The 23,280-nt window shown below is 45.2% G+C and overlaps 1 protein-coding gene across 1 annotated transcript in view; it reads right to left on the bottom strand.

Annotated features, from left to right (window-relative positions):
• Positions 1-23,280, bottom strand: part of ZNF804A (zinc finger protein 804A) — a 121,743-nt gene that overhangs the window by 11,838 nt on the left and 86,625 nt on the right. Inside the window, exon 2 of the mRNA XM_070423260.1 lies at positions 3,634-3,777. Within this exon, the coding sequence (XP_070279361.1) occupies positions 3,634-3,777 (144 nt within the window). The remainder of the gene's footprint in view (positions 1-3,633; positions 3,778-23,280) is intronic.

The following is a 23,280-nucleotide window of genomic DNA, read 5'->3' as shown; positions in this document are numbered from 1 at the left end:
ATGCGCAGCATTTGGACTTCTCTCCTGGCAGCTTTAAAGGAATCTAATCTCTTAATGCATATCAGATCTGAACATTATCTCTCCCCCAGGCCGCTCCTTCTTTAAATTCCATTAACTCAAGTTTCTCTTTGTGGACAGAAATCTCATGCTGGTTCGAATAGGAAAGTCTCTGCAACCTGTTATGTCTAGAACGGACTCTTCGGCCACTCGGTTCATTTCCATCAGTGCTGAGTCAGAAGCACCCGTGCGCTGTAAGTGCCATGAATGCTCGTCGGATTGAATCGGCACAGGAGGGCGATGATAAACCTTCTCACACGATAGAAGACTTTACACATTTGCTCACAGAAATTTCAATACGACCTCTGGGCGTACAGGGGAAGCCATGGAAGCACCAGTGTAAGAGTATCGACACTTGTATTTTTAAAAAACGCAGAAACAACCTGAGTGGCCAGAAACTGAAGAACAGTTAAGAATTATGATTCAGTTTTGTAAGGAGATACTAATGTGGCTGCTACCAATAATGCTAACAGTTGTAAAATATTAGAAATATTGTTGTATCATGATAGTAATTTAAAAAATAGCATGCTAATAATTTTACATCATCAACTGGACCACCATCTATAGCAATAAATGCACCAGATACATCCATAGATGCATTGTCAAATGTATCTGTATCCATAGAAAAAAATGCTGGGAAATACACAAAATGTCAGTGGTATTTCTTTTTGTCAGGTAAATCAGAGGAACTGCACTTTTATTTTCCACTCTATGGTATTTTTCCATTTTTCCTTACGGGTATGTTTCTTTAAGAATTATTCTGGCAAAAGAAGAGATATACTTCTGTGGTGAATGCACACGCCGTCAGATGGCAGTTAGCAGCCTCATGGCCCTCGGTATCTCCACTCTCCTTCCCTAGCGTCAGTCTAACTGCGGACATACGCGTCTGCTGCGGCCACACCACACTCGGAGGTTACTATTCTTTTTATTACAAATATATTTGTATTGATCTCAGAGAGGAAGGAGGAAGGGAGAGGGAGAGAGAGATAGAACCATCAATGATGGGAGTCACTGACTGGCTGCCTCCTGCACACCGCACACTGGGGATGGAGCCTGCAACCCGGGCATGTGCCCTGACCGGGAATCGAACTGTGCCCTTCTGGTTCATAGGCCAACGCTTAACCACTGAGCCACGCCGGCCAGGCAATTCTGTCTAATCTTTTTATATGAGAGAAGCACTTAGAACATACGGAACCGAAAATTAAATACAAATTGATTCTTTACGGGTGAGCATACAGGCCCTAACTATGCATGACACCTGCTGACACAGAATTCGTGAATCTGAGATCCAGAAAGACCAGTGAAAGTCACTGCCCAAACCCTCATTCGTGATGCAGACCCGGAGCGCTGGGAAAGCAGGGATTAAAGATACGGAGAGCGGAGAGCAGAGGGGACTGGCCTTTCCAGGAGGCCTGGGGCTGGGGCAGGTGAGAGGGGTGAAGGGAGTGAGAAGTGTGACTGGCAGGTACCAAGTAGCCCCAGGATGTGAGGTGCAGCACAGGGCGCACAGCCACTCACATTGTGGTCACTACGGACCGGCTGGCTGGGCACCGGGACTATCGAGGGGACACTATGTAACGTAGGTGCCTGTTTAGTCACTGAGCTGTGCATCTAAAACCAACAGAAATAATATCAAAAGAAACACACACACACAGCTTCTGCCATAGCAGATGTTCATGATGGAGCAGCCCCAGGTCCCCAAACGCACTCAAATACACATATAAATGCAGATTCATACAGCTTCAAAATGGGCGTGTTAAGTGTGCAATTGCAAGTATTTCCAATACTTACAGCATCGTCTCATATTAAATCAATGAATTGTGCCTCTGCTCTCCACCAGAGTTCACGGTGGTTTAGATGGTGTGTCTCCCTCTCGGGTCCAAAGCCCCCGGGCATCATCAAAAGTGACCTTCTGGCCCGGCCTGTGTTGCTAAGTGGTGAGTGTTGACCTATGAACCAGGAGGTTATGGTTCTATTCTGGTCAAGGCACCTGCCTGGACTGTGGGCTCCATCCCCAGTGTGGGATGTGCAGGAGGCAGCTAATCAATGATTCTCTCTCATCATTGATGTTTCTCTCTTTCCCTTCTCTGAAAGCAATAAAAACATAAATTTAATTTAATTTAAAGTGAGCCTCGACTTCAGAATAGTAGCCTAGATCCTGCCTGATGGCCCAGCTCCCCTCTGGACAGTCTATCGTACCCTAACGTCACTAATGTCATTGAACGGAATGGGAAAGGTCCTATGATCATCTCAGCGAGTGTGATCTTGGAGCACCCACGGCTGAATGAAGCGGAGGGCAGCATTAGCTGGTAAGATATTCTCCAAACACTCACACAAAGGCACACCCATGTCCAAATACCCAGTTTACACGATGAAATGTGTGTAATAACATATCTTACGTTTTCAGGTAGAGGAACAATTTTCTCAGATGTATCAATCTCATTGGAAACAACATTCCAGAACCATTTCATAAAGCAAACACCAGGAAATGCAGAATGAAATCAATACTATTTCCTGATGGATTTTAATGTTCCAATCAAGCAGTAATGTGTGCATAGGCATGCCTTTGTAAGGAAGACAATGGGTGTTATTTCCACCAAAACCTCCCCCTCAACTGGTGTGCCTCGGAGCTACTACCAGGAAGAAGAATGGCCAGGCCAGCCTTTACGTGCTCAGCCAGCCACGCCTGTGAAGGAAGCTAACTCTGGCCCTACACGGCCTGCCTGAGCACAGCTGTTGATATGAGAGAATGAAAGGAATCACAGAAAATATATATATACAACGGGTTCATAAGCACTTAGGTGGTCATTTCTCCCCACTCTTCTTACTTATGCTAAACAACGCTAAACTGACAGCAATGGGTGAGACTGGTGAGTGATGGCTATAAGGGAACGTGTCTTTAACGGATGCTAATTGAGACTGCGAGGCGCTAGCACACCAGTGCGCTGGCCAGCACAGGGGCACCGATAAGCGTAAAGCGGACGGGAAAAGGCAATCTGTATCAGTAACTTCACTGCCGACTGCATCACTCCTTTGAACTCATGCTTGCAGAGTATTGGAAACAATCCACCTTGCATTTACAATAGATAGGGAAATAAAACAACACTAAAATAAACTAAATTAGGCACACATTCAGCACTTATTGCACCAATCACCCTGGTTATTTTTAGCATCTCATGCCCCCCCTCTCCGATTTATAGTAAATGCTTTATATAAAGAACTAGAAGTAAATTCATTTATATTTGATAAATATCATTACCTGATTAAAATATTTAAACATTTAGACATTTGAATATATTTAACAGATCCCAACCTGCAGAATATAATTTTTGAAAATACTGCCAATCACTAAAAGGCAAGTGAATGGTATCTCTGTATTAATTGTTTATTTCAGACTTTACATTTGGTGCTTTTTTAAAAAGTCTTTTACTATGTCATTAACTTATCATCCCAGACTATCTCTAAGAATTGTTTAACAAAGAAAAACAAATAAAAAATGTCTTATGCACAGAGTCTACACAATTCACATCGTTAGAGAGAAGTGCAGCCACAGCATGTTTCCGGGCCCGTTCTTACCTGCTTGTGCGCGTGGTCATAGGAATTAATGTGATTGTCGAACTCCTGGTGCTTGTGGTACTGCTTGTCGCAGAGCTCACAGTAGAAATTGGCCTTCAGGTCCTCCAGCGCTTTGGCAATGGTGTTCTCCTTCTCTGCATAATCCTGAAACACAGTTTCAAAGGAGGAACAGTCAGCTCTCCCCTGCGTTTATTTCGTTCTGATGGTTGTCATCTAGTTGAGAAGAGTAAGAAACTACTTCACGGGCAACCAGAACAATAAAGCCAACACCAACCAACCAAATGAGAAGGAATTTTGAGGTAAAGAAAATGAAAGGTTAACAGAGCAGCCAAAATAAGTGATGGGAAGAACAGAAGAAACACTGAGAAGAAAAATAGACCACGGAAAGAACTAGAAGCCCTTGCTCGAACAAGCTGCTACGCTACGACAGCACAGAAAGAAATGACAATCATACAGCTACGTGGATTCAACAGTCAGTTAACAGGAAACATCCAACTAAATCCGAACAACTCTAAAACGTGTCTTCTTTTATCAAGTCCATATGGATGACATCAACATTCAAGTTTTTGTATTTGTGTTTGCTTGTCTGTCTCCTTAAATATCTAGAGTAACATATCCATCACAACTAGATTTCATTGGACTCATGTGTTCATCTCGACTCAGGTCAACTTAGGTTGAACATTCAAATAGACTCTAGTCTTCAAGAAGTCAGATTCCTCTCTGCCAGCTCTTTACCTAAACTGAAGATGATTGAACTGTCTAAGCAGGCTGCGTTCATCATAAATAAAGATGGCTCTATCACCAAACCCCAGGAACGATGAAAAGTGCAGCCAGTTCTCATCCGCGTTCATTTACAGGCCAAAGATAGCACAACGTTTGACTGTGGTGTTTAGGGTTTCTTAAATCTCAATGTACTTGCTATTTCATGACTCCTTAAACGCTGACATTGCCAGACATGAATAAACTGTACGTGTGGAAACCCTGTCCAAGTCTTTCACTGAAGTGCCGCTATGAAGACCTAAACGTCAATCTCTACCACAGACTTCATTAAACTTCTAATTTACAGATCCTTTCCTACTCAATTCCTATAAAATCCAAAATAACATATCCCCCGGCCTGACATGCTGCTCTTGAACACTCAACGGGACTGGAACACGGAGATTAAATAGCATAGTCCTCTTTGTGGCCATGACAATTGTCCTTTTTACCAAATGTAAAGGCTGGGAAAGACACATAGTTTAAATGTTTAAATTACTTCTATAAGCCCAGCTGGCATGGCTCAGTGGTTGAACGTCGACCTATGAATCAGGAGGTTAGGGTTTGATTCCCGGTCAGGACACATGCCTGGGTTGGGAGCTCGATCCCCAGTAAGGGATGTGCAGGAGGCAGCCTATCGATGATTCTCTCTCATCATTGATGTTTCTATCTCTCTCTCCCTCTTCCTTCCTCCCTAAAATCAATAAATATATATTAAAATAGATAAATTACTTCTACAAAATTTAAAAGTGGTATATTAACTATAATCCAATTAATAACAAATTCTTCCCTTACATTATTGTACTAAGTATTTGTGTCCACATCCTATATTATAATTTCACATGATCTGTTTGTATACCTAGTAGTACTCCTTTTAGTACCAGATAAATGCATCTCCCATAATCTATAAACACATTGCCCACTTTCTCACTTTAAAAACAATAATTATTGCTATATCTTATTAGTTTTATCACCTGCATTGTAAGAGGTGATAAAATGCAAAATCACTCGAATTGTTATATAATTACATCAATTTCAAGAATTAATTTACCATTTCTTGGCATATTTGTGGTGACTATTTTTTTGATGACTTCCTCAATATGTTAAAAATGTTAGCTTAAAAATATGAAAATTACTCATATACATGTAAACTGCTTACTGGATTTTATAAAATCTTTAAAGTATTATTTTGTGAATTAGCCAATTTAAATGAAACAAAAATTAGTACCATGACTTCATGGCTAAAATGTGCAAAGCAGAGATAAAATTCCAGTCAATATAAGTAATAATGGCAACATATTTTGGTTCAAAGCTGAATTACTTCTCCAAACAACATTCTTGAAGAGCAATTTCTTTATTTCTTTGCAAACTCATTGATTTTCCCCATTAACTATACTTTAAGTTAAGCTATTTCCTCTCTTTAAATATTTGGTGATTGCTTTTCAGAGTGTAAGTTTATTTTTCCTCCTAATGTTGATATCCCTCCAGAGAAGCAATAATTGTTTTCTTAATTCTGTTTTTCACAAAAGCATGTAACCTTTGAATAAAGCAAACCTATGTTCTTAGGCAAAGTGCATTCTTCAAAAATATTTGCCTCCCTGAAGCTTTTCATCCCTGTTCAACAAAGACGCCTGTTCTCCATCAGCGACTTGGACTGAAAGGGTCCATGAGGAAGCTCAGCAAGGGCTAGCCTCTGAGAGGCCGAACTGGTGTTTTGAATTGGATGAGAAATACGTATATTTCATATTACTGCATTCTGGGACGGGTGCACCTAAGAAGTTTTGCACATTTGCTAAAAGATACATTACTCAACAGGATGGTCGTGTGGACAAGGGGTGATAAGATGAGCACCTAAGAATGTAATCTATATATACAAAAGGCTAATATGCAAAGTGTCCCCTCAGGAGTTCAATCGGGAGACCGGGAGTTTGATTGCTCGCTATGATGTGTGCTGACCACCAGGGGGCTGTGCAGAATGGAGAAGGAAGGTCCCAGCCGGCAGCCGGAGGCCCTGATCAGCCCTGATCGCCAGCCAGGCCTAGGGACCCTCCCATGCATGAATTTCGTGCACCAGGCCTCTAGTTTATATGTATAAAAGGAAAAGATGGATTCCTAATTAACTTTAGAGGAGTTCTACTACTTCCTAAAGTCATACATTTCTGTCTTCCTTTTTTTATTTCCTGGCTACAAAATGGAACTGTCTTGCTGAGAAGAAAATAAAGTAAAATAATAGTCCTTAAAACTTTTACCTTCATGCGTTTTTAGAAAATACTTTCTCAAAAAAGCAAGCCTGACACTGTAGGTGTCACGTCACAGGGGTTCCCGGGCACCTGCGAAGATGAAAATGCAGCCCCAGCTTCCACATAAGAGCAACACTGTACAGAGACCTGCTCCCTCCCGCTGGGGCCAGCAGGCGCTGCCCGGGGCTAATTCTGCTTTGTCTTCAATTCCAACGGGCGTGCTGGGCTGTGCATCTGACGCATGGTTAGCCCAGCAGGGAAGCCCATTGGGAAATAATCATAGGTTCCAAGAACCCAAAAGAAAAGGGTATTTTGCAAAGAGAAACATTTTAACTTGAAAAATGTCGGACCAGAATTGGGGTGGAGAAGACACCACGCACGAGGAGGGGGGAGCATTCACATGTGCTGTGGTCACCCATGAGCACTGCCCTCAGCTATGTCAGCCCTGACAACACCGTCCTCGCTGAACATGAGTAGCCTCCTTGTGATGGGCAGGAATACAATGTTGGGGACCAGCCAGGAGGTAAGAAATGTTCATCCTGCTCTGTCAGCCGTGATTGCTTCGTTCTGATTAAAGGAGGCACATGCTAACCTGCTGGGAGGTGCAGGTGGGAGGGACCTGGGCGCTCACCTGGAAATGCGGCCCATCCTCCCTGTATGGGAGCTGCCTCCGATCATGGAAAGATGAACCACCTTGTTGCAGGAACCAGAGCTGCCAGCCCTTTGAAGGCCCCCAGCCCTTGCATACCCACAGGCCTTTGCAAATCTCCAGCTCCCATTACCTGTGAACTGCCCACCTGGCCTTCCCTTTTGCCTACTTCCCCTGTAATCGTTGTCCTTCTACCCGACACAAGCAGCTGGCCTATAGTGGGGGGGCAGAGCAGATTTTCATGGATGATCTGCTCTCCCACGCTGCCCGCAGGATTGGAATAAACGCTCATCATGACTCAATCCTGTCTCTGCTTGATTGACAGGCAGCCCAGACCCATTGATTGTCCCTTTACACTTTTACATACGATGGAAGCAAGACTGGAGGGGCTAAGGTAACGGCTCTGAGGTCTGTATAGTGAGTCTGACTTTGGGGGGCTCGGTCTGAGCTACCCCGTAACCCTGACAGTGTCTCCGCCAGAGGAGCCCATGGTGGCCGAAAAGAACTCACACAGTGAAAACAAACACACATAGATTTTAAAAGCAATTAGAAGTTTTAAAATAACACATTTTTTTTTGTTAAAATATGAACTTAATTAAAATTTAAATACAGGATACTGATAATGCAAAACATCCAAACCTGTCTTTTTAATTTAAATGTATGATTGTTGGCCAGCCTGTATATTTCAGGAAGTTGCCATCTATTTTTTTAAATATTTTTTATTGATAGAAGAGAGGAAGGAAGAGAGAGAAGGAGAGAGATAGAAACATCAATAATGAGAGAACCACTGATCATCTGCCTCCTGCATGACCCACACTGGGGATCCAGCGGCAACCCAGGCATGTGCCTGACCGGGAACTGAACCCTGACCTGGTTCATAGGTTGACGCTCAACCACTGGGCCAGGCAGGAAGATGCCATTGTCAATAGTGCTGACAGAGGCTGCACAAATGCTACAGTGAAGCCACGCTGAGCTGAGGGGCAGAGAGGGCGGGAGGGGCTTCCTCAGTGTGCGCAGCTGCACCGTGAGGTGGACCGGCTTCCAGCAGCGGCCTGTGCCCAGCGCACTCGCCTGGGAGCCTTTACGCGTGAAGAGACGGCGCTCAGACACAGAGAGAGTCACACGCACATGCGAACTGAGGACTCCGGGCACTATGTTCTCCGCCACGTCTTTGATTTTCCAATTTATGACATTTTAGAAACTAAATCTTCCTTAGAAACCTTTCATCCTTCCCTCTCTCTGTCTCTCTCTCTCTCTCTCTCTCTCTCAAAAGTCACTGTTAGGATTCTAGCTTTTATTGCATTGGTCTGTGCCCACATTATTTTAACCTTTTTATATCAAAATATAGAGTGAGCCTGGCCAGCATGGCTCAGTGGTTGAGCATCAGGGTTTGATTCCCGGTCAGGGCACAAGCCCGGGTTGCGGGCTCCATCCCCAGGGTGGGGCGAGCAGGAGGCTGCCGATCCATGATTCTCTCTCATCATTGATGTTTCTGTCTCTCTCTCCCTCTCTGTTCCTCTCTGAAATCAATAAAAATATATTCATAAAAATATAAAGAAAGCAATGTGGGAACAGGTCCTAGCAAGAGGAGATACCTCGAATGTAGTCACAGAGGCCGGACCACACTGGGTGAGGTCAGGGAGCAAAGCCGTGTGACGTTATCGGGGTTTAACGCACTGGGCAGAGCGTGTGAGAAAGAGAGAAGGATGGAGAGGCCGTCGAACGCCTGGTCATAAAGTGCATGACCCACGGAGGAGTTTGCTGTTGTTAGATTGTTTATTATAGATGAGGTGAGAGGTTAGGGAGAGGGCGGCTTCTCGAAGTACTTGTAAAATTGCTCAAGCCAGAGATATGGAGAGTCTGTATCATACACCTACATGGAAGAATATTTCAATTCTAACATCAAGTGATTGTATGATACATTTATACTAGAGTAAGTTATAAAGAATTCGTTTATCAGATCTCACTTCGAGGACTCTTTTCTAAAATTTCCATGGAATTCACGGATCAAGTCTGAAACCTGGGCATATGCCCTGAGCAGGAATTGAACAGGGACCTCCTGGGAACCTAATAGAAAAACAAAATCAAGGTGTAATATAAAAAGGGATGCCTCAGTAACTAAGATGTAATCCAACAAGTGTAAAGTGAGACAAAAACAACACAGCCAAGAACGAAACCGAAAACAGCAGCAGCACAGACTACGCCAGTTCTGGGGGAAATGTGGCACAATTCTTGGGTGCTGCTTAGCAGTTACATTAAAAAACAATTTTCCAGGAACATCTAGTAGAACTCTATGTCCATATGCTTACAAATCAGGCCAGCCACTGTGGGATAATAGCTCAGAGAAATTCTTGCTGAAGTTTAATACAACTTGTAATAAAATTTTTGAGTGTGTGTGTGTGTGTGTGTGTGTGTGTAGTAGTAGTAGTAGTAGTAGCAGCAGCATGATTTAGGAGGTGATCTAAGTATCTGCATTCTTGGGGGAGGGGTAAGTAGAATATGGATGATATTGGTGATGTGCAGCTAGACATGCAGGGACATGGAAAAGGTATAAAACAATGAATGTGGTACCATATTATTCAAAGCACTGAAAACTACATGTTATACAGTGCAGGTGTACATTTAAGAACATTTATTATACGAGGTAGAATACATGTCTTTTTGGAGTGAGGAGCAAAGATTTAAAAAAATAGGCTAAATCAAGAGTGAGGCCTTAATGAATGGATGGTCACATGAGCTATGAACCAGGAGTCAGAAGAACTCATGTACTGACATCTAAGTCTCAGAATTAAAAAAAGGAAAATGAGCAGATCCAATATTTATGCCAGAGCAGTTTTAAAGGTTAAACAACCCACATTTCTGTGTGTAGGCACTGATATTATAATTCGTAATCACACTGCAAACAAAAAAAGGGTATTTGTTTCACTGACAGAAATATGCATCGACAATAAGCATTTAAGTAACACGGCATAATAATAACTTCTGGGAAGAACTGGCATTTCTCTACACGACGTTCTAATTATAGTTTTCCTAGTGATCTTTGGTCCTGGACAGACTTAACTAGGGCTGCACCCTAACGGAGCCACACAGCTGTGCTTTGTTAAACGCACGGCAAAGTCCTGCTGTGCCAGTAATTGCCCAACAGGAGATCCCTGATACCCAAGGCCACTCGCTGGCCAAGGGACCTCGCTGTGACCGACTCTCCATAATGCTCATGGACTAGGGATGGACGCATGATGATAATGTGGACCAAGGAGAGGGGTAAACTGCACAGCTAACTGGCAAAGCTCTGCACGCTCTGATGTGTTTATAGGCCATCGAAATGAGAGAAGCACATCAAGGCCCTCAGAGGATAACGAATCCTTGAGTGACTGTGTCCCAGAAACTGCTGATTTTCCTACACGAGTGGCGACTGAAGAACTGAGGTTTCTCTTTCAAGAGGAGCTGTCTGTGAAAAGTTCAGAAAGGCCCGGCCGGTGTGGCTCAGTGGTTGAGCATTGACCTATGAACCGGGAGGTCACAGTTCCATTCTCGGTCAGGGCGCATGCCCGGGTTGCCGACCCATGATTCTCTCTCATCATTGATGTGTCTGTCTCTCTCTCCCTCGCCCTTCCTCTCTGAAATCAATAAAAATTTGTTTTTAAAAATTGTAGAAAGGATGGACTCCTGCAACAGCAAACCCGGGCTCCAGGTACGTGAACTGAGACTGTGGAAAGGAAACTGTTTCCAGGGTTCTGTTCTTCCCACCCCCAGGTCTGCCCGCTGCCGTGGGCTCGTGCTGCTTCGTGTTTAATGGAGCCAACTTCACACACCAGGAGATTCCTGTCTTCAGATCTGAGCGCGATTAAGCTACCTGGAGGCTGTTGAAGTCAGCGTGTTTCCATCTGAGTCTGCCTTTAGATCACCTGCCCAGAGTAGAGTCTGAGGCAGTAGGTCCGGCCGGGGCCCGAGATACCGAATTTCTCCAGGAACAGGAATGCCACCAAAATGCTATTTTAGTGAGATATTTACATCCCTCCAACATCCAAAGTTTCAAAGATTTTTAGTTTTTAAAAGGGCTTTAAAATAAGATAAAAATGCCAATTCTCCTCAGGTTAAAAATTCTGACAGCAAAGCCAATAATCAGCTCTGCTCAGAGAAAGAGGAATTAAATAATCAGGCGATCTTTATCCTAAAAAAATCTTAAAGCGTAGCACAGTAAAAAGAAATTGAAAAAAAAATCATTTAACAGTAAAGTCTTAGGTCCACAACCAGGAGTTACTGTCACCAACACTGACCTTTAAACTGAATACAAGTGTGAGGCTAAGGTGCATCCGCGATGGGCAGGTGTGTAACAGGCGCGGTGCCTTCAGAGGGAAACCTGGCTCATCTCCTCCCAAAACCTCCTCTGCCGTCCTTTCCACCTGAGAGCAGCTTTCAAAAATGTCTGAAATGCACGTTTCCCCTCTCAGAGTGTCCTGGAGACTATAAAACTGCCGTTGCAGAGCTCTGTTCTAGCAGAATGACTCTATTTTAGCCTCTTTACCCGTAACTTACGCCCATGAATGGAGGCTACAGTGAAGGAGAATTTATATTTCATCGTTCAGGTAAGTTTTCAGTCGTATCTGGTAAACGCACAGCCACCCGTCCATGCAGGCTGCGTCCCCTCACCTTGGAAATGCTTTCCTCCCAGGGAAACGGTTCAGCGCGTCAGAACCAATTCAGTCCTTTCACAGGGAGGGAAGGTGCTCGCCAGGAGATACTGCCGTTACAGTCTGGGCGACTAGCTATTGCAAGGCGCGCTCCATTATGGACTAACACTTTTGTGTTTGTTTTCTTCTTCTCTTTATAAATATATTTTTATTGATTTCATAGAGAGAGAGAAAAGGAGGAAGAGAGAGATAGAAACATCAGTGATGAGAGAGAATCAGGGATCGGCTGCCTCCTGCCCGCCTCCTACTGGGATGGATGGAGCTTGCAACCCGGGCATGTGGCCTGACCAGGAATGGACCCATGACCTCCTGGTTCCTAGGTAGACGCTCAACCACTGAGCCCCGCCGGTTGGGCCTAGCAGTTTTCTTTTTAAACCCAGCTCAGTGACGAGCCGAAACAGGAGTGGCTCTGAGCATCTACAACAGCATCGCTGCTTAAACCGCCTCCGACAGAAAGAAGTCGGTTTCCAATGACAACGCATTCAGGTAGCATCAACCTAGTCCCTTCTATAGTCAATCACAGTAACGATGATAAATTGGAACTAACACTATGTCACCAAAGTCCTCAAGCTTCACCCCTGAAGAAAATCTGTTATCAAACCTGGGACTATAGTTTTGTAAGCAGATCACATATTTCTCTAGATCAGTGGTTCTCAACCTTGGCTGCACATGAGAATCATCTGGGAATCTTTTTAAAAATCCTGATTTCTGGGCCTCATCCTCCGGAAATTCTGTTTCTTTGTTACTAATGTTGTGGCCCCACCCCATAACAAAGAAACAGAATTTCTAGAGGATGAGGCCCAGAAATCAGGATTTTTAAAAGATTCCCAGGTGATTCTCATGTGCAGCCACGGTTGAGAACCACTGCTCTAGATAAATACTGGTTCATAATAATTTTTGTTGTTGTTAATCCTCACCTGAGAATATTTTTTCCATTGATTTTTAGAGAAAATGGAAGGGAGGAGGGAGGAGAGGAGACAGAGAGAGAGGTCAAATGTGAGAGAGACACATCAACTGGCCGCCTCCTGACCTACCTACCAGGGCTGGGGATGGAACCTGCAACCAAGGTTCATGCCCTCGATCAGGAATGGAACCGAGACCGTTCACTGCACAGGCCGATGCGCCCACCACTGGGCATTCCAGCCAGGGCTGGTTTGTAATAATTTAAGACATGTTTCAAGATGGACTTCTCACAATGAATAAATCAGGTAGATTTCAAAACTGACCTATTATATCTAGGTGCTTGCTAAAGTTTTAGACGTGTGTTTTCCATAGAATTATTAAATATAATTTCCACTAACTAGAATTTATTGCCTTCCTCCAACTAAAGATTTATCCTAAAATCTTTAAAATAGGTTTTCCAATGAAAATCTAAAAACTGCCCAACAGTTTACCCGGGAATCAGTGGTAATCCTCACCAGTCCTCCTTCACTCACCTCTTAAATCCAATTTCATGTATTTAAGCTGCTTAATATCTCCCCATTCAACTTCCTCCCCTCCCTCCCTCCCTTCTGTGCCACTTCCCACTTCTCTCCTGGATTAAAGGTCTTCTAAACTCCCCTTTCCTTCCAAACACAGTATTCACAATGTTGACCGTGCCTTCTCTTCACTGCAAATCTCAATTATTCACTGCTCTGCTATAGGCTTATAATTATCCAAACCATTTCAGGTGATTTTTTTTTAATTACATGTATTGGGGTGACACTGGTTAATAAAATTACGAAGGTTTCAAGGGTACGATCCTATGATACAGCCTCTGTATATTGCACTGTGTGCCCAGCACTCAAAGTCACCATTAGTTTATCATAAAGACCTTTTATAGCCCCACCCCTCCTGGTCTCAACCTCCGCTCTAAACACTAACAACTTAGGATCCAAGAACAAGAAAGGACTTGTAGTTACTCCAGCTGGTTCAAGTATCCGAGGTGCCCCTCACCGGAGGGGACTGAAGGAGAGATTTTTAAACAAAACAAAAATAAGTAAATAGAAAGCAGCACACGCAGCATGGGAAGGCACCATGGTCAAAGTTCAGCAGGAAAGGACTGTTGCCGGGTAACGCTGTGGGAGGGAAGGGAGCTTGCTGGGTGAGTAAGGCAGGTTGGAGCCCACTTACGTCTGGCGTAAGCGAATCCCTTCAGAAACCAGGAGGAATGGGGGAAGCAGGCCACTTGCTAAGATACAAGTGACTACGCAGTGGGAATTGAATAGCTGAGCTTAAGAGATGGAACAGTACATGCTGTGCTTCTACCGCCTTACAGGTGCTTAAAAACCAACAGAACCGCTTCTCAAGTCTCAAATTCTGTCACTGAGAAAGTGCCAAGTGGTCGTTCTGGCCTTCCAAGGGTAGAACCGTGTTCCAAGCATACGCTTGAGGCAGGACCGACCCACTTCCCTCTGCGAAAGGCAATGAGGTGTTAAAAGACTTCAAACAGTCGCTTGGGGGAACCGAGTGCTCTCGCTGCCGAGTGGCTGCGGAATCCATCTGGGAGCCATCGCCCGCGCTGTGTTTAAGCTAATGGCGCCGTGGCCGCAGCTGCCGTCCATCAAGCGTCCCTAGAGCGTCTGCCTGCCCGCGGGACCCCGAGTCAGTCGGGAGGAAAATGGGGTGGTGAGCGATGCTAGTCCCTGGCTCCCTGTTCACAGCGCGTTTGTCAAATGGCAGCTTATGTGCTGTACTTGTATGTTTCTAAAAATGACGTTTTAGAGATTGAGGGCACCTGGTGTTTATATGCATCAGAACAAGGAACACTGACAAGGGGCCATGGGCTGGCCTGCGAGAGGGACACAGAGCGGACGCCCAGCAGGCACCCACCTCACCCCCTCACCTGGCAAAGGTAACCTGGCAGCAGGCCATCCACTGCCAGGGGCTGGCTTTCTGTATTGTATGGTCGATTCGTTTAAGATCAGTCCATTAATTGTGCATAATAAAGCCTTTCTGTCCACAAATTACATATATATAATTATGTAATAAGTCTCATGAGATCCTGGTCACTAGCAAACTTAAACTGTATTAGAAATTTAGTCACTCCTTTTACATTAGAAATGAAATAACAAATCACCGTAAATACTGATATTATAAGCTTTCCATATTTTAAAAAAAATGACTTCTGAAAATAAAATCCAGTAACAAAACTAGTATTATATTGTTCTCACTTTGATAACCTGTTATTGCCATTATATGAGAATCTTTAATTATGTGTTACACCAACAGATAAGAACCTGCATATAATTATGAACTCATCAAGATACCATCCGAATTTGTGCATTTTTCTCAAATACTCCATGTTTTGAAATAAGAAGGACGTAGGAATATCAAACATTTTGCGACTCCATATTAGGGTCTTGGTTTATTATACATTGTATGAGAAAATATTAGATGAAAAAATGTAGTATGATTAATAATTGTAAGACATTAAAAGCATTCATACACACTGAAAGAAGATGAAGACGGAGCGTTATTTAGACTGTGTAACAGGTTTCTGACCTCCTTCCAGCACCCGCATTGTGGGACTCACTCCCAAACTCTACACATCTGTAACACTCACTTTTGTGCCAGAATATTAAACATGGTACATTGCTTAGACTGGCTAATTTCTCCCTCGGCGTAATTTTAATTTCCTAAAAAGCAATTCCTATACACGCCGACGTGGAGTTCAGCTCTGGATGGTGACCGTCTGGTATGGATGGACTTAGACACGGCAGGTCCTTCGTCAGAACAGACGCGATGACCCCTCGAGCTCCAATTCTCCCAGCCAAAGGGGCTGCTCAGAGCCACACCATAGAAGGAACAGGTATTCGAGAGCAGCCCCCGCCCCGGGGAAGGGAACATTTGCATCTATCAAATTAAGTCCCTGTGTTAAAAAAAAAAAAAAGCCAGAAATGTAAGTGGGTTTAAATAGGTCAGGGAACTGGACTCGAGTTGAGAAGGGCCGCTCAGCCACTCGGCGTGTGACTGTATCCAGGCAGCTCTCGGGAGCCAGATCCACTGAATAAATTCTACGCAATGACCTTTCCGTGACAACACCTCGCTTCCTGTCTTCGGGAGGCAATTAGGTGTTAAATTCCCTGTTTGTAGAGCAGAGAGGCCACCTTCGAAGCAGAGGGTTTTCTGAAGAATAAATTGAGGAACGTGTAGAAGTAGCTCCTAACAAGTAACACGTTGTTCAGTGCCCAGCTCCTTAACGTAACCAACGGGAAAACCCACGTCCCGGTGCCTTCCCTGCGTGAGGAGTGTTCACAGCCGTTTCGGTCGGAATAGCCTGGAACTCACAATGAAGTTCTCGAGCCAGTGAGCTTTCCACCAAATGTTAGCTTTCTGCTTTCTATGATTCCAACCAGCCATTGGTCTTTCCAGTCATTCATTCACTTAATGCCAACGTACTGATGTCCCCGAGACAAACCCACCCTCAGAACCTGTGGCTCCGCGGGGCAGTCTCTAGTTTCCACGGGATTGATAACACACCCGCATCCTCAAGGAGGCCACAGTGTTCAGTCAATAAGAGACTTTTGAGAAAATCCTGGGAGTCAGTCCTATCGTCTGTGTTGTGCAAAGAATACTGGACAAGATACAAAAAGGCCCACCTTTCTCACCGAGCTTAACCCGTCACTACAGGAGCATGAAACCTGCTATTAAAATGTACACAACGTGTTTCAAACACACAGAGGTACAGAACCTGAAGCCTATACAGAACACGTCTGAAAAAGGAGCGTCACTCTTTCATTTTATGTTTATTATTTTTAAAAAACTCTTTATATATATACACACATATATGTGTGTATATATATATGTATATATTCATTTACTTATTTCAGAGAGGAACGGAGAGGGAGAGAGAGATAGAAACATTAATGATGAGAGAGAATCATTGATGGGCTGCCTCCTGCATGCCCCCCACTGGGGATTGAGCCCACAACCCGGGCCTGTGCCCTTGACGGGGAATGGAACCTGGGACCTTTAGTCTGCAGGTCAACACTCTATCCACTGAGCCACACCAGCCAGGGTGGGAGGCTCACTCTCAATGGGACCAACAGAAAAGGCTGAAAGAAGGAAACCTACACAGGCATCGCCAGGCGGACGGTCAGCGTGTGTGTGGGAACCTGCGACATGTATCGGCTGGTTAGCATTGGGGGACTTGGAGGATGCTGGGAGACAGCCCTGTGGTGCTCAGCGGGGTCGGATGACACTAAACCATGCATAAGAAATCATTACAGCCCTGGTCGGGTAGCGTCCTTGGCTAGAGCTTCATCCCACACACCAAGGCTGCAGGCTTGATCCCCAGCCAGGGCACATACAGGAAGCAACCACTGAATGCGTAAGCAAGTGGAACAACGAATTGATGTTTCTCTTTCTCCAGTCAATAAAAAATTAAGATAAATAAAACATTTTAGCCTGGGATGCATGGCTCAGTGGTTGAGTATTGACCTATGAACCATGAGGTTTCAGTTCAACTCCCGGTCAAGGCACATGCCCAGCTTTTGAGCTCAATCAGTGATTCTCTCTCAATGGTTCTCTCTCATCATTGATGTTTCTATCTCTCCTCCTCTTCCTTCCTCTCTGAAATCAATAAAAATATATTTAAAAATAAAATAAAAAAGATCCTTGATCAGTCCTTTAATTTTGCCCTTGGTACTTTTTACTATATTTATTAAAAAACTCAACTTGGGCAAAATATTACCTAAGATGGCCAGATTCTCAACTAAAACAGGTCACAAAGTTTCTCCTTCCAGAAATCCCTATTTTCTAGCAATTTAAATTCCATATGTTAAATTTAAATTTTCAACACCCAACTCAAATCCTAATTCTCCCCAGAAATTCTGATTGAGTGATTCAAGAAGGAACATCTGACAGTTTTTTGTAAAGGTTTTCTCATCTGCATTGACTTTACAAGAACACATACCACTTCTCCAAACAGATCACACCAGCACCTGGGGTGAGAGGCCAACCTTGCACTTTTGTTTTTTATTCGAGTAGAGGCTGCTAGAGTGCCTACAATCTGCAAAGTAATTTTGAAAACTGATCTTTCTATAATTTCCTGGTTAAGATGACTGTGGAAAAACAGGAAAACCCACAATAATGTGGTTTTGATATTCTTCCCTGGCAGCGAACTCTCAGAATTCTGAGTCTTCCATCCAGTTCTGCGAATGTGATTCACCCCCCAACCACACGCACGTGCAGTTCATCTGACTGAATGTTTATACCGGGGCTGACTTATACGTTATTGGCATGGTGGAGGGGTTGCTTGATTTAAAGGTGCCTCGTTCTACCCAAGTAAATGTTTGTATTACGCATTTACCTTTATTTATTGTTATGCCGCCAAGGAGAGCAGACAGAGTAATGCAATGCTGCCTGCGTTTTCTGGAGAATGAGAGGGAATGTACCACAGCAACAAAATAGCCCCAAACAGGGCAGGGAAACAGCCCCATAATCAACAATGTTTTATATTCACATTTTGCAAAGGTATTGGGCATTTTAAGAGTTTATATAGTACTCCTGCTACTTCTAAAGCAAAAGATGTGAGAATATCAGAGTACTGAATAGTTTGAGTTATATATATAAATAAATAGAGCCAGGAAGCGGGGGAGGGAGAAGGAGAAGGAGGGAGGGAAGGAGGGAGAGAGGTGGTTGGTTGGTTGCCTCCTGCACCCATCCGATGGGGGCAGAGACGGAACCTATAGACCAGGTACCTGCCTGTGACCTGGATTTGAACCCGTGACCTTCTGGTGCTCAGGCCAAAGTTCAACCACGGAGCCATGCAGGCCAGGGCAAACATGGGCTTCTTGTTCATTGTGTTTTAGTTCTTTTTCCGAGAAAGAACAAGGCCTTAGAATGCCAAAGACATGGATGTCATGCAGCCCGCAAGGCCAGGAGCTGATATTCAAATCCGTATGAAAAGGAATACAGAAAAAGTTTCCCAAACATACAATTACAGAAATGGAAGGGACAGCGGTAGTTTGCCACCCGCTGTTAGAACTCGGGGGTCTTGATTGCATCTTCCTTAGATGTCGGTATAAGCTGTGTCTCAACCTGCACAAAACAACAGAACACTCTGCCCCGAACTGTACGGCTCCCCAGCGACGGCATGACGGGCAAGTTCTCCGCGCTTCTTCAGGACTCACAGCCTGATTGCAATTCTGTGTGTGACTCTCCGCCACATTAATCTGCAGAGCGAGGAAGCAAACTCCTAAAGTGACACATGGATTGCCATGTCGTGAACTGTTTTATTATTAAAATAGGAAGGTAGAGGCTGAGATCTACAAGGATTCAGTAATACTAAACTGGGTGCTTACTCTGTAATGTGATGGTGGTCTAACACTGCATCTCGTATTCTGCTCTGTAATTTTTAGTAAAATGAAAGGGAAAGGAAAGGAAGTCGATCGGAGATTAGGTGCCTAGAAAATCATGACACGCACATGTCCAGTTATATTTTACCTGTGTGGTTCAAGACTGAAAAGAAGTGGTTATTATTTTTTTAAAGGGGAGATTCTTTTTTAAAAAAATTATTTTACTTAATTATTTTTATTGTTGGCATTATTACAGATGTCCCCCATTTTCCACCCCCACCCCGCCCTCTCCTCCCTCCCCTGACCTCTGTGCTGTCTGTGTCCGTGGGCTCTCTCCGTCTCTTTGGCTAATCTCTTCCCCTTCTCTCACCCAGTCCTCCCATCCCCCTCCTGTCTGACATCTGTCAGGCTGCTCCATGCATCATTTATTCTTGACTCATTTTACCAATAAATGGAACCAAACAGCTGACCTGTGAGCTGGGAAAGCAGATGGCTGTGTGCCGCTGACTCTGAAGGAAGGGGGAGCCTGCCTGCTGGGCACGGGCCGCGCTGGGTCCTTTCTTGTCCACAAAGGGGATGCTCCTCTCCACGGGGGCCCTGACTGAGTCCTGGCACTGACCTGGAGGCATCACTGGCCACCGCCACAGGCTGCCCTCTCCACGTGGCACATCTGACAAACGTGTTTTTACTGCAAATGTGACACTGCAGTGCCTGCCCCTGAGACACTCGCCTGCAGCTCCAGTGCCTCCTTTGTCGTCTCCAACGTGAGAGTCGGAACAAAGTGATACCATGTGAGGGAGGAACTGCTGGACACTTAAGGTTTTCTTTACGCATGAAGACACATTTCCAGAGACTTTTGCACATAAGCACTGTGTTCCATATCTTATCTAATCTAATAAAAGAGAAACATGCAAATTGAACGTACCTCCGCTACACCCACCAGCCATGCCCACCAGCCAATTGGGAGTGAATATGCAAATTAACCCAACTAAGATGGTGGTGGCCATGGAGCTGGAGCGAGCAGGAGGCTTGGGTTGCCCCCTGCAATGGAGGAAGTCAAGCTTCCTGCCTGCCCTGCCAGCCCTGAGCTCCACTCAAGGCTACAAAGTTTCAATTATAGAAGGTAAATAAATCCCAGATACCTGCTTCCAGCCCGCGGCCGTGGCCAGCCTGAAAACGGCCATCAGCCCCTCACCCAGGCTGGCCACACCCCCATGGGGTGAGGGTCCCCACTGGGGAGCTTGGCCAGCCTGCAAATAGCCATCAGCCACTCATCCAGGCTGGCCAGGCACCCCAGTGGGGATCCCCACCCTGATCCGGGACACCCTTCAGGGCAAACCAGTTGGCCCCCACCCATGCACCAGGCCTCTATTCTATATAGTAAAAGGATAATATGCAAATTGACCCTAACAGCAGAACGACTGGGAATGACTGGTCACTATGACACACACTGACCACCAGGGGGCAGACGCTCAATGCAGGAGCTGCCCCCTGGTGGTCATTGCGCGCCCACATGGGGGAGCTCTGCTCAGCCACAAGCCAGGCTGATGGCTGCCAGCACAGCAGTGATGGCGGGAGCCTCTCCCGCCTCCTCAGCGGCGCTAAGGATGTCCGACTGCAGCTTAGGCCTGCTCCCTGCTGGCAAGTGGACATCCCCCGAGGGCTCCCGGGCTGCCAGAGGGATGTCTGATTGCCATCTTAGGCCAAATCCCCTGGGGAGCGGGCCTAAGCCAGCAGGTGGACATCCCCTGAGGGGTCCCAGACTGCGAGAGGGCACAGGCCGGGCTGAGGGACCTCCCCCCCCCCCCCAAGTGCACAAATTTTTGTGCACCGGGCCCCTAGTTCTGGTAGAAACTCAGATAGTAGAACGATGTTTAGTATATTGGGCCAATTTTATGGGAATAGGAATACTTACAATTTTAGAAAGAAACACTGATAATGATTATCACAATGAAACAGTTATGTAACTGCCCTGAATACACGTCAAATTAAAAAAACAACAACAACACAACAGCAACAGTGTGGCTGCCTGTTTGTGTTTATGTGACTGCATGACGATCCATTGAATGTGGGCGCTGAGGGCAAGGTACCCCCATGAGCACAGATAACTCGGGGTGAGCCTCTGGTGGTTACTGAACACTTTGGTTCATCAGCTGCGATCCAGATGCATCTTATGACCGGGAATAATAACCATCTATAGCAGAGGCTACAAACTCAGAAGACAGTAAGTGGAACTCCTCTCCGCTGTTACTGTCGGGGAAACAGCCACAGGCAGTCACGGAGACAAATGGCCACGGCTGTGCCTTAATAAGACCATTTCCCAAACCCGCTGGCAGGTTAGACAGGGCTCCTGAGCCCCAGTTTGCCCATCTGGGTCTATGGACAAAAAACTAATACGTGTTCACCTAACACATGACTCAAGGTGGACATTTATGAGAATTAATTGCCTTAATTCATTTTATTATTTTAATTCACAGGGGCATTTAATGGAAGAGTCATCCAAAACCTCAATGTTTTATATTCACATTTTGCAAAGGAATTTGGGCATCTTAAGAGTTTATACATTACTCCTGCTACCTCCAAAGCAAAAGACGTGAAAGTATCAAAAGCATCAAAATACTGAATAGTTTAAACTGTATCTATATATATAAAACTGTAATACGCAAATAGACCGAACGGGGGAACAACTGAAAAACCGAACAACCGGTCGCTATGATGTGTGCTGACCACCAGGGGGCGTGCGTGGAACACAGTGGGCATCAGCCGCAGTGGGATGGTGGAGCAGGTGAGCGGGGCGCCAGACTAAGGCAAGGCACCGGTCGCTGTCATCGGGGTGAGCCTCTAGTGGTTACAGAAAATTCATTGCTCCCTTACGCCGCAGTCCCACCTGGCGCTCACACCCGCTGCTGCCGCCGGCCCCAATCGCTCTGTGCCATCAGCAGGTGTGAGCGGTGGCTACTGGCCCTGATCACCCCTGAGGGCTTCTCCACCTTCCCCTGCACCTGAGGGGCGATAGGGGCAGCAGCCACTGCTCGCACCCGCTGCTGCCGCCGGCCCCAATTGCTCTGTGCCGTCAGCAGATGTGAGCCGGGCCAGCGCCCTCAGGGTGTGGGAGCTGCGGCAGCGAGAGCAGGGCTGCGGCAGACAGGGGACTGGGGGCCGTGGCAGGAGGGGCTGAGTGGGGGGCACAGAGGATGGGCCGAGACCTACCCCTTTGCCTACTGCAGCCTCGTGGCCCACAGTTCCTTTCAAGGTGCACAAATTCGTGCACTGGGCCCCTAGTACATAAATAAACAGAGCCAGGCAGAGAGAGAGAGAGAGAGAGAGAGAGAGAGAGAGATTAGTTGCCTCCTGCACCCATCCGATGGGGGCAAAGACGGAACCTACAGACCAGGTACCTGCCTGTGACCTGGAATCGAACCCGTGACCTTCTGGTCTTTAGGCCGAAGCTCAACCACGGAGCCATGCAGGCCAGGGCAAACACGGGCTTCCTGTTCCACCCATCTGTGCATTCGTTGCTATGTGCCCTGACTTGGGACTGAACCCACAACCTCAGCGGTATCAGGCCAATGCTCTAGCCAACTGTGCTACCAGCAGCCAGGGCTAAACCAAGTTCTTTCCTAATAATGTGGGCTTCACGTTCCTATCTGATTATTAGTTAAAGCTCCAAATGTTAAGTGTTTAATCCCTCTTCAGCCATAAAAGTGTACTTACAGCCAAATTAAGAGCGTTTTGAAATATAATCTCCTTAAATAATTTAAAAACACACACAATGTGTGCTTTAGCACTGAAATATAACCCATAATTTCATACCTATATTATTCTAAAACTGAACATAGATTTCAAGATGATATCTTGCTTTAACTATATGGGCTTCACATTTCTTTCTGAATATAATTTCTCTTCAAATTTTAATTATTTAGAATCACTTCTGATAAAAAAATAAAATGTATTTTTCAAAAAAAAACCCCAACAGTTTTAGTTTTTCATGAGGAGGGAAAATATGTACTTAAATGATTATAAAGCATAGT

This window comes from Myotis yumanensis, unplaced genomic scaffold (assembly GCF_028538775.1).
Source record: "Myotis yumanensis isolate MYYU_CA2020_CCGP unplaced genomic scaffold, mMyoYum1.0.hap1 SCAF_8, whole genome shotgun sequence".
NCBI lineage: Eukaryota > Metazoa > Chordata > Mammalia > Chiroptera > Vespertilionidae > Myotis > Myotis yumanensis.
The sequence above is the reverse complement of the archived record's forward strand: the minus strand, read 5'-3'. Positions and strand labels throughout refer to the sequence as shown.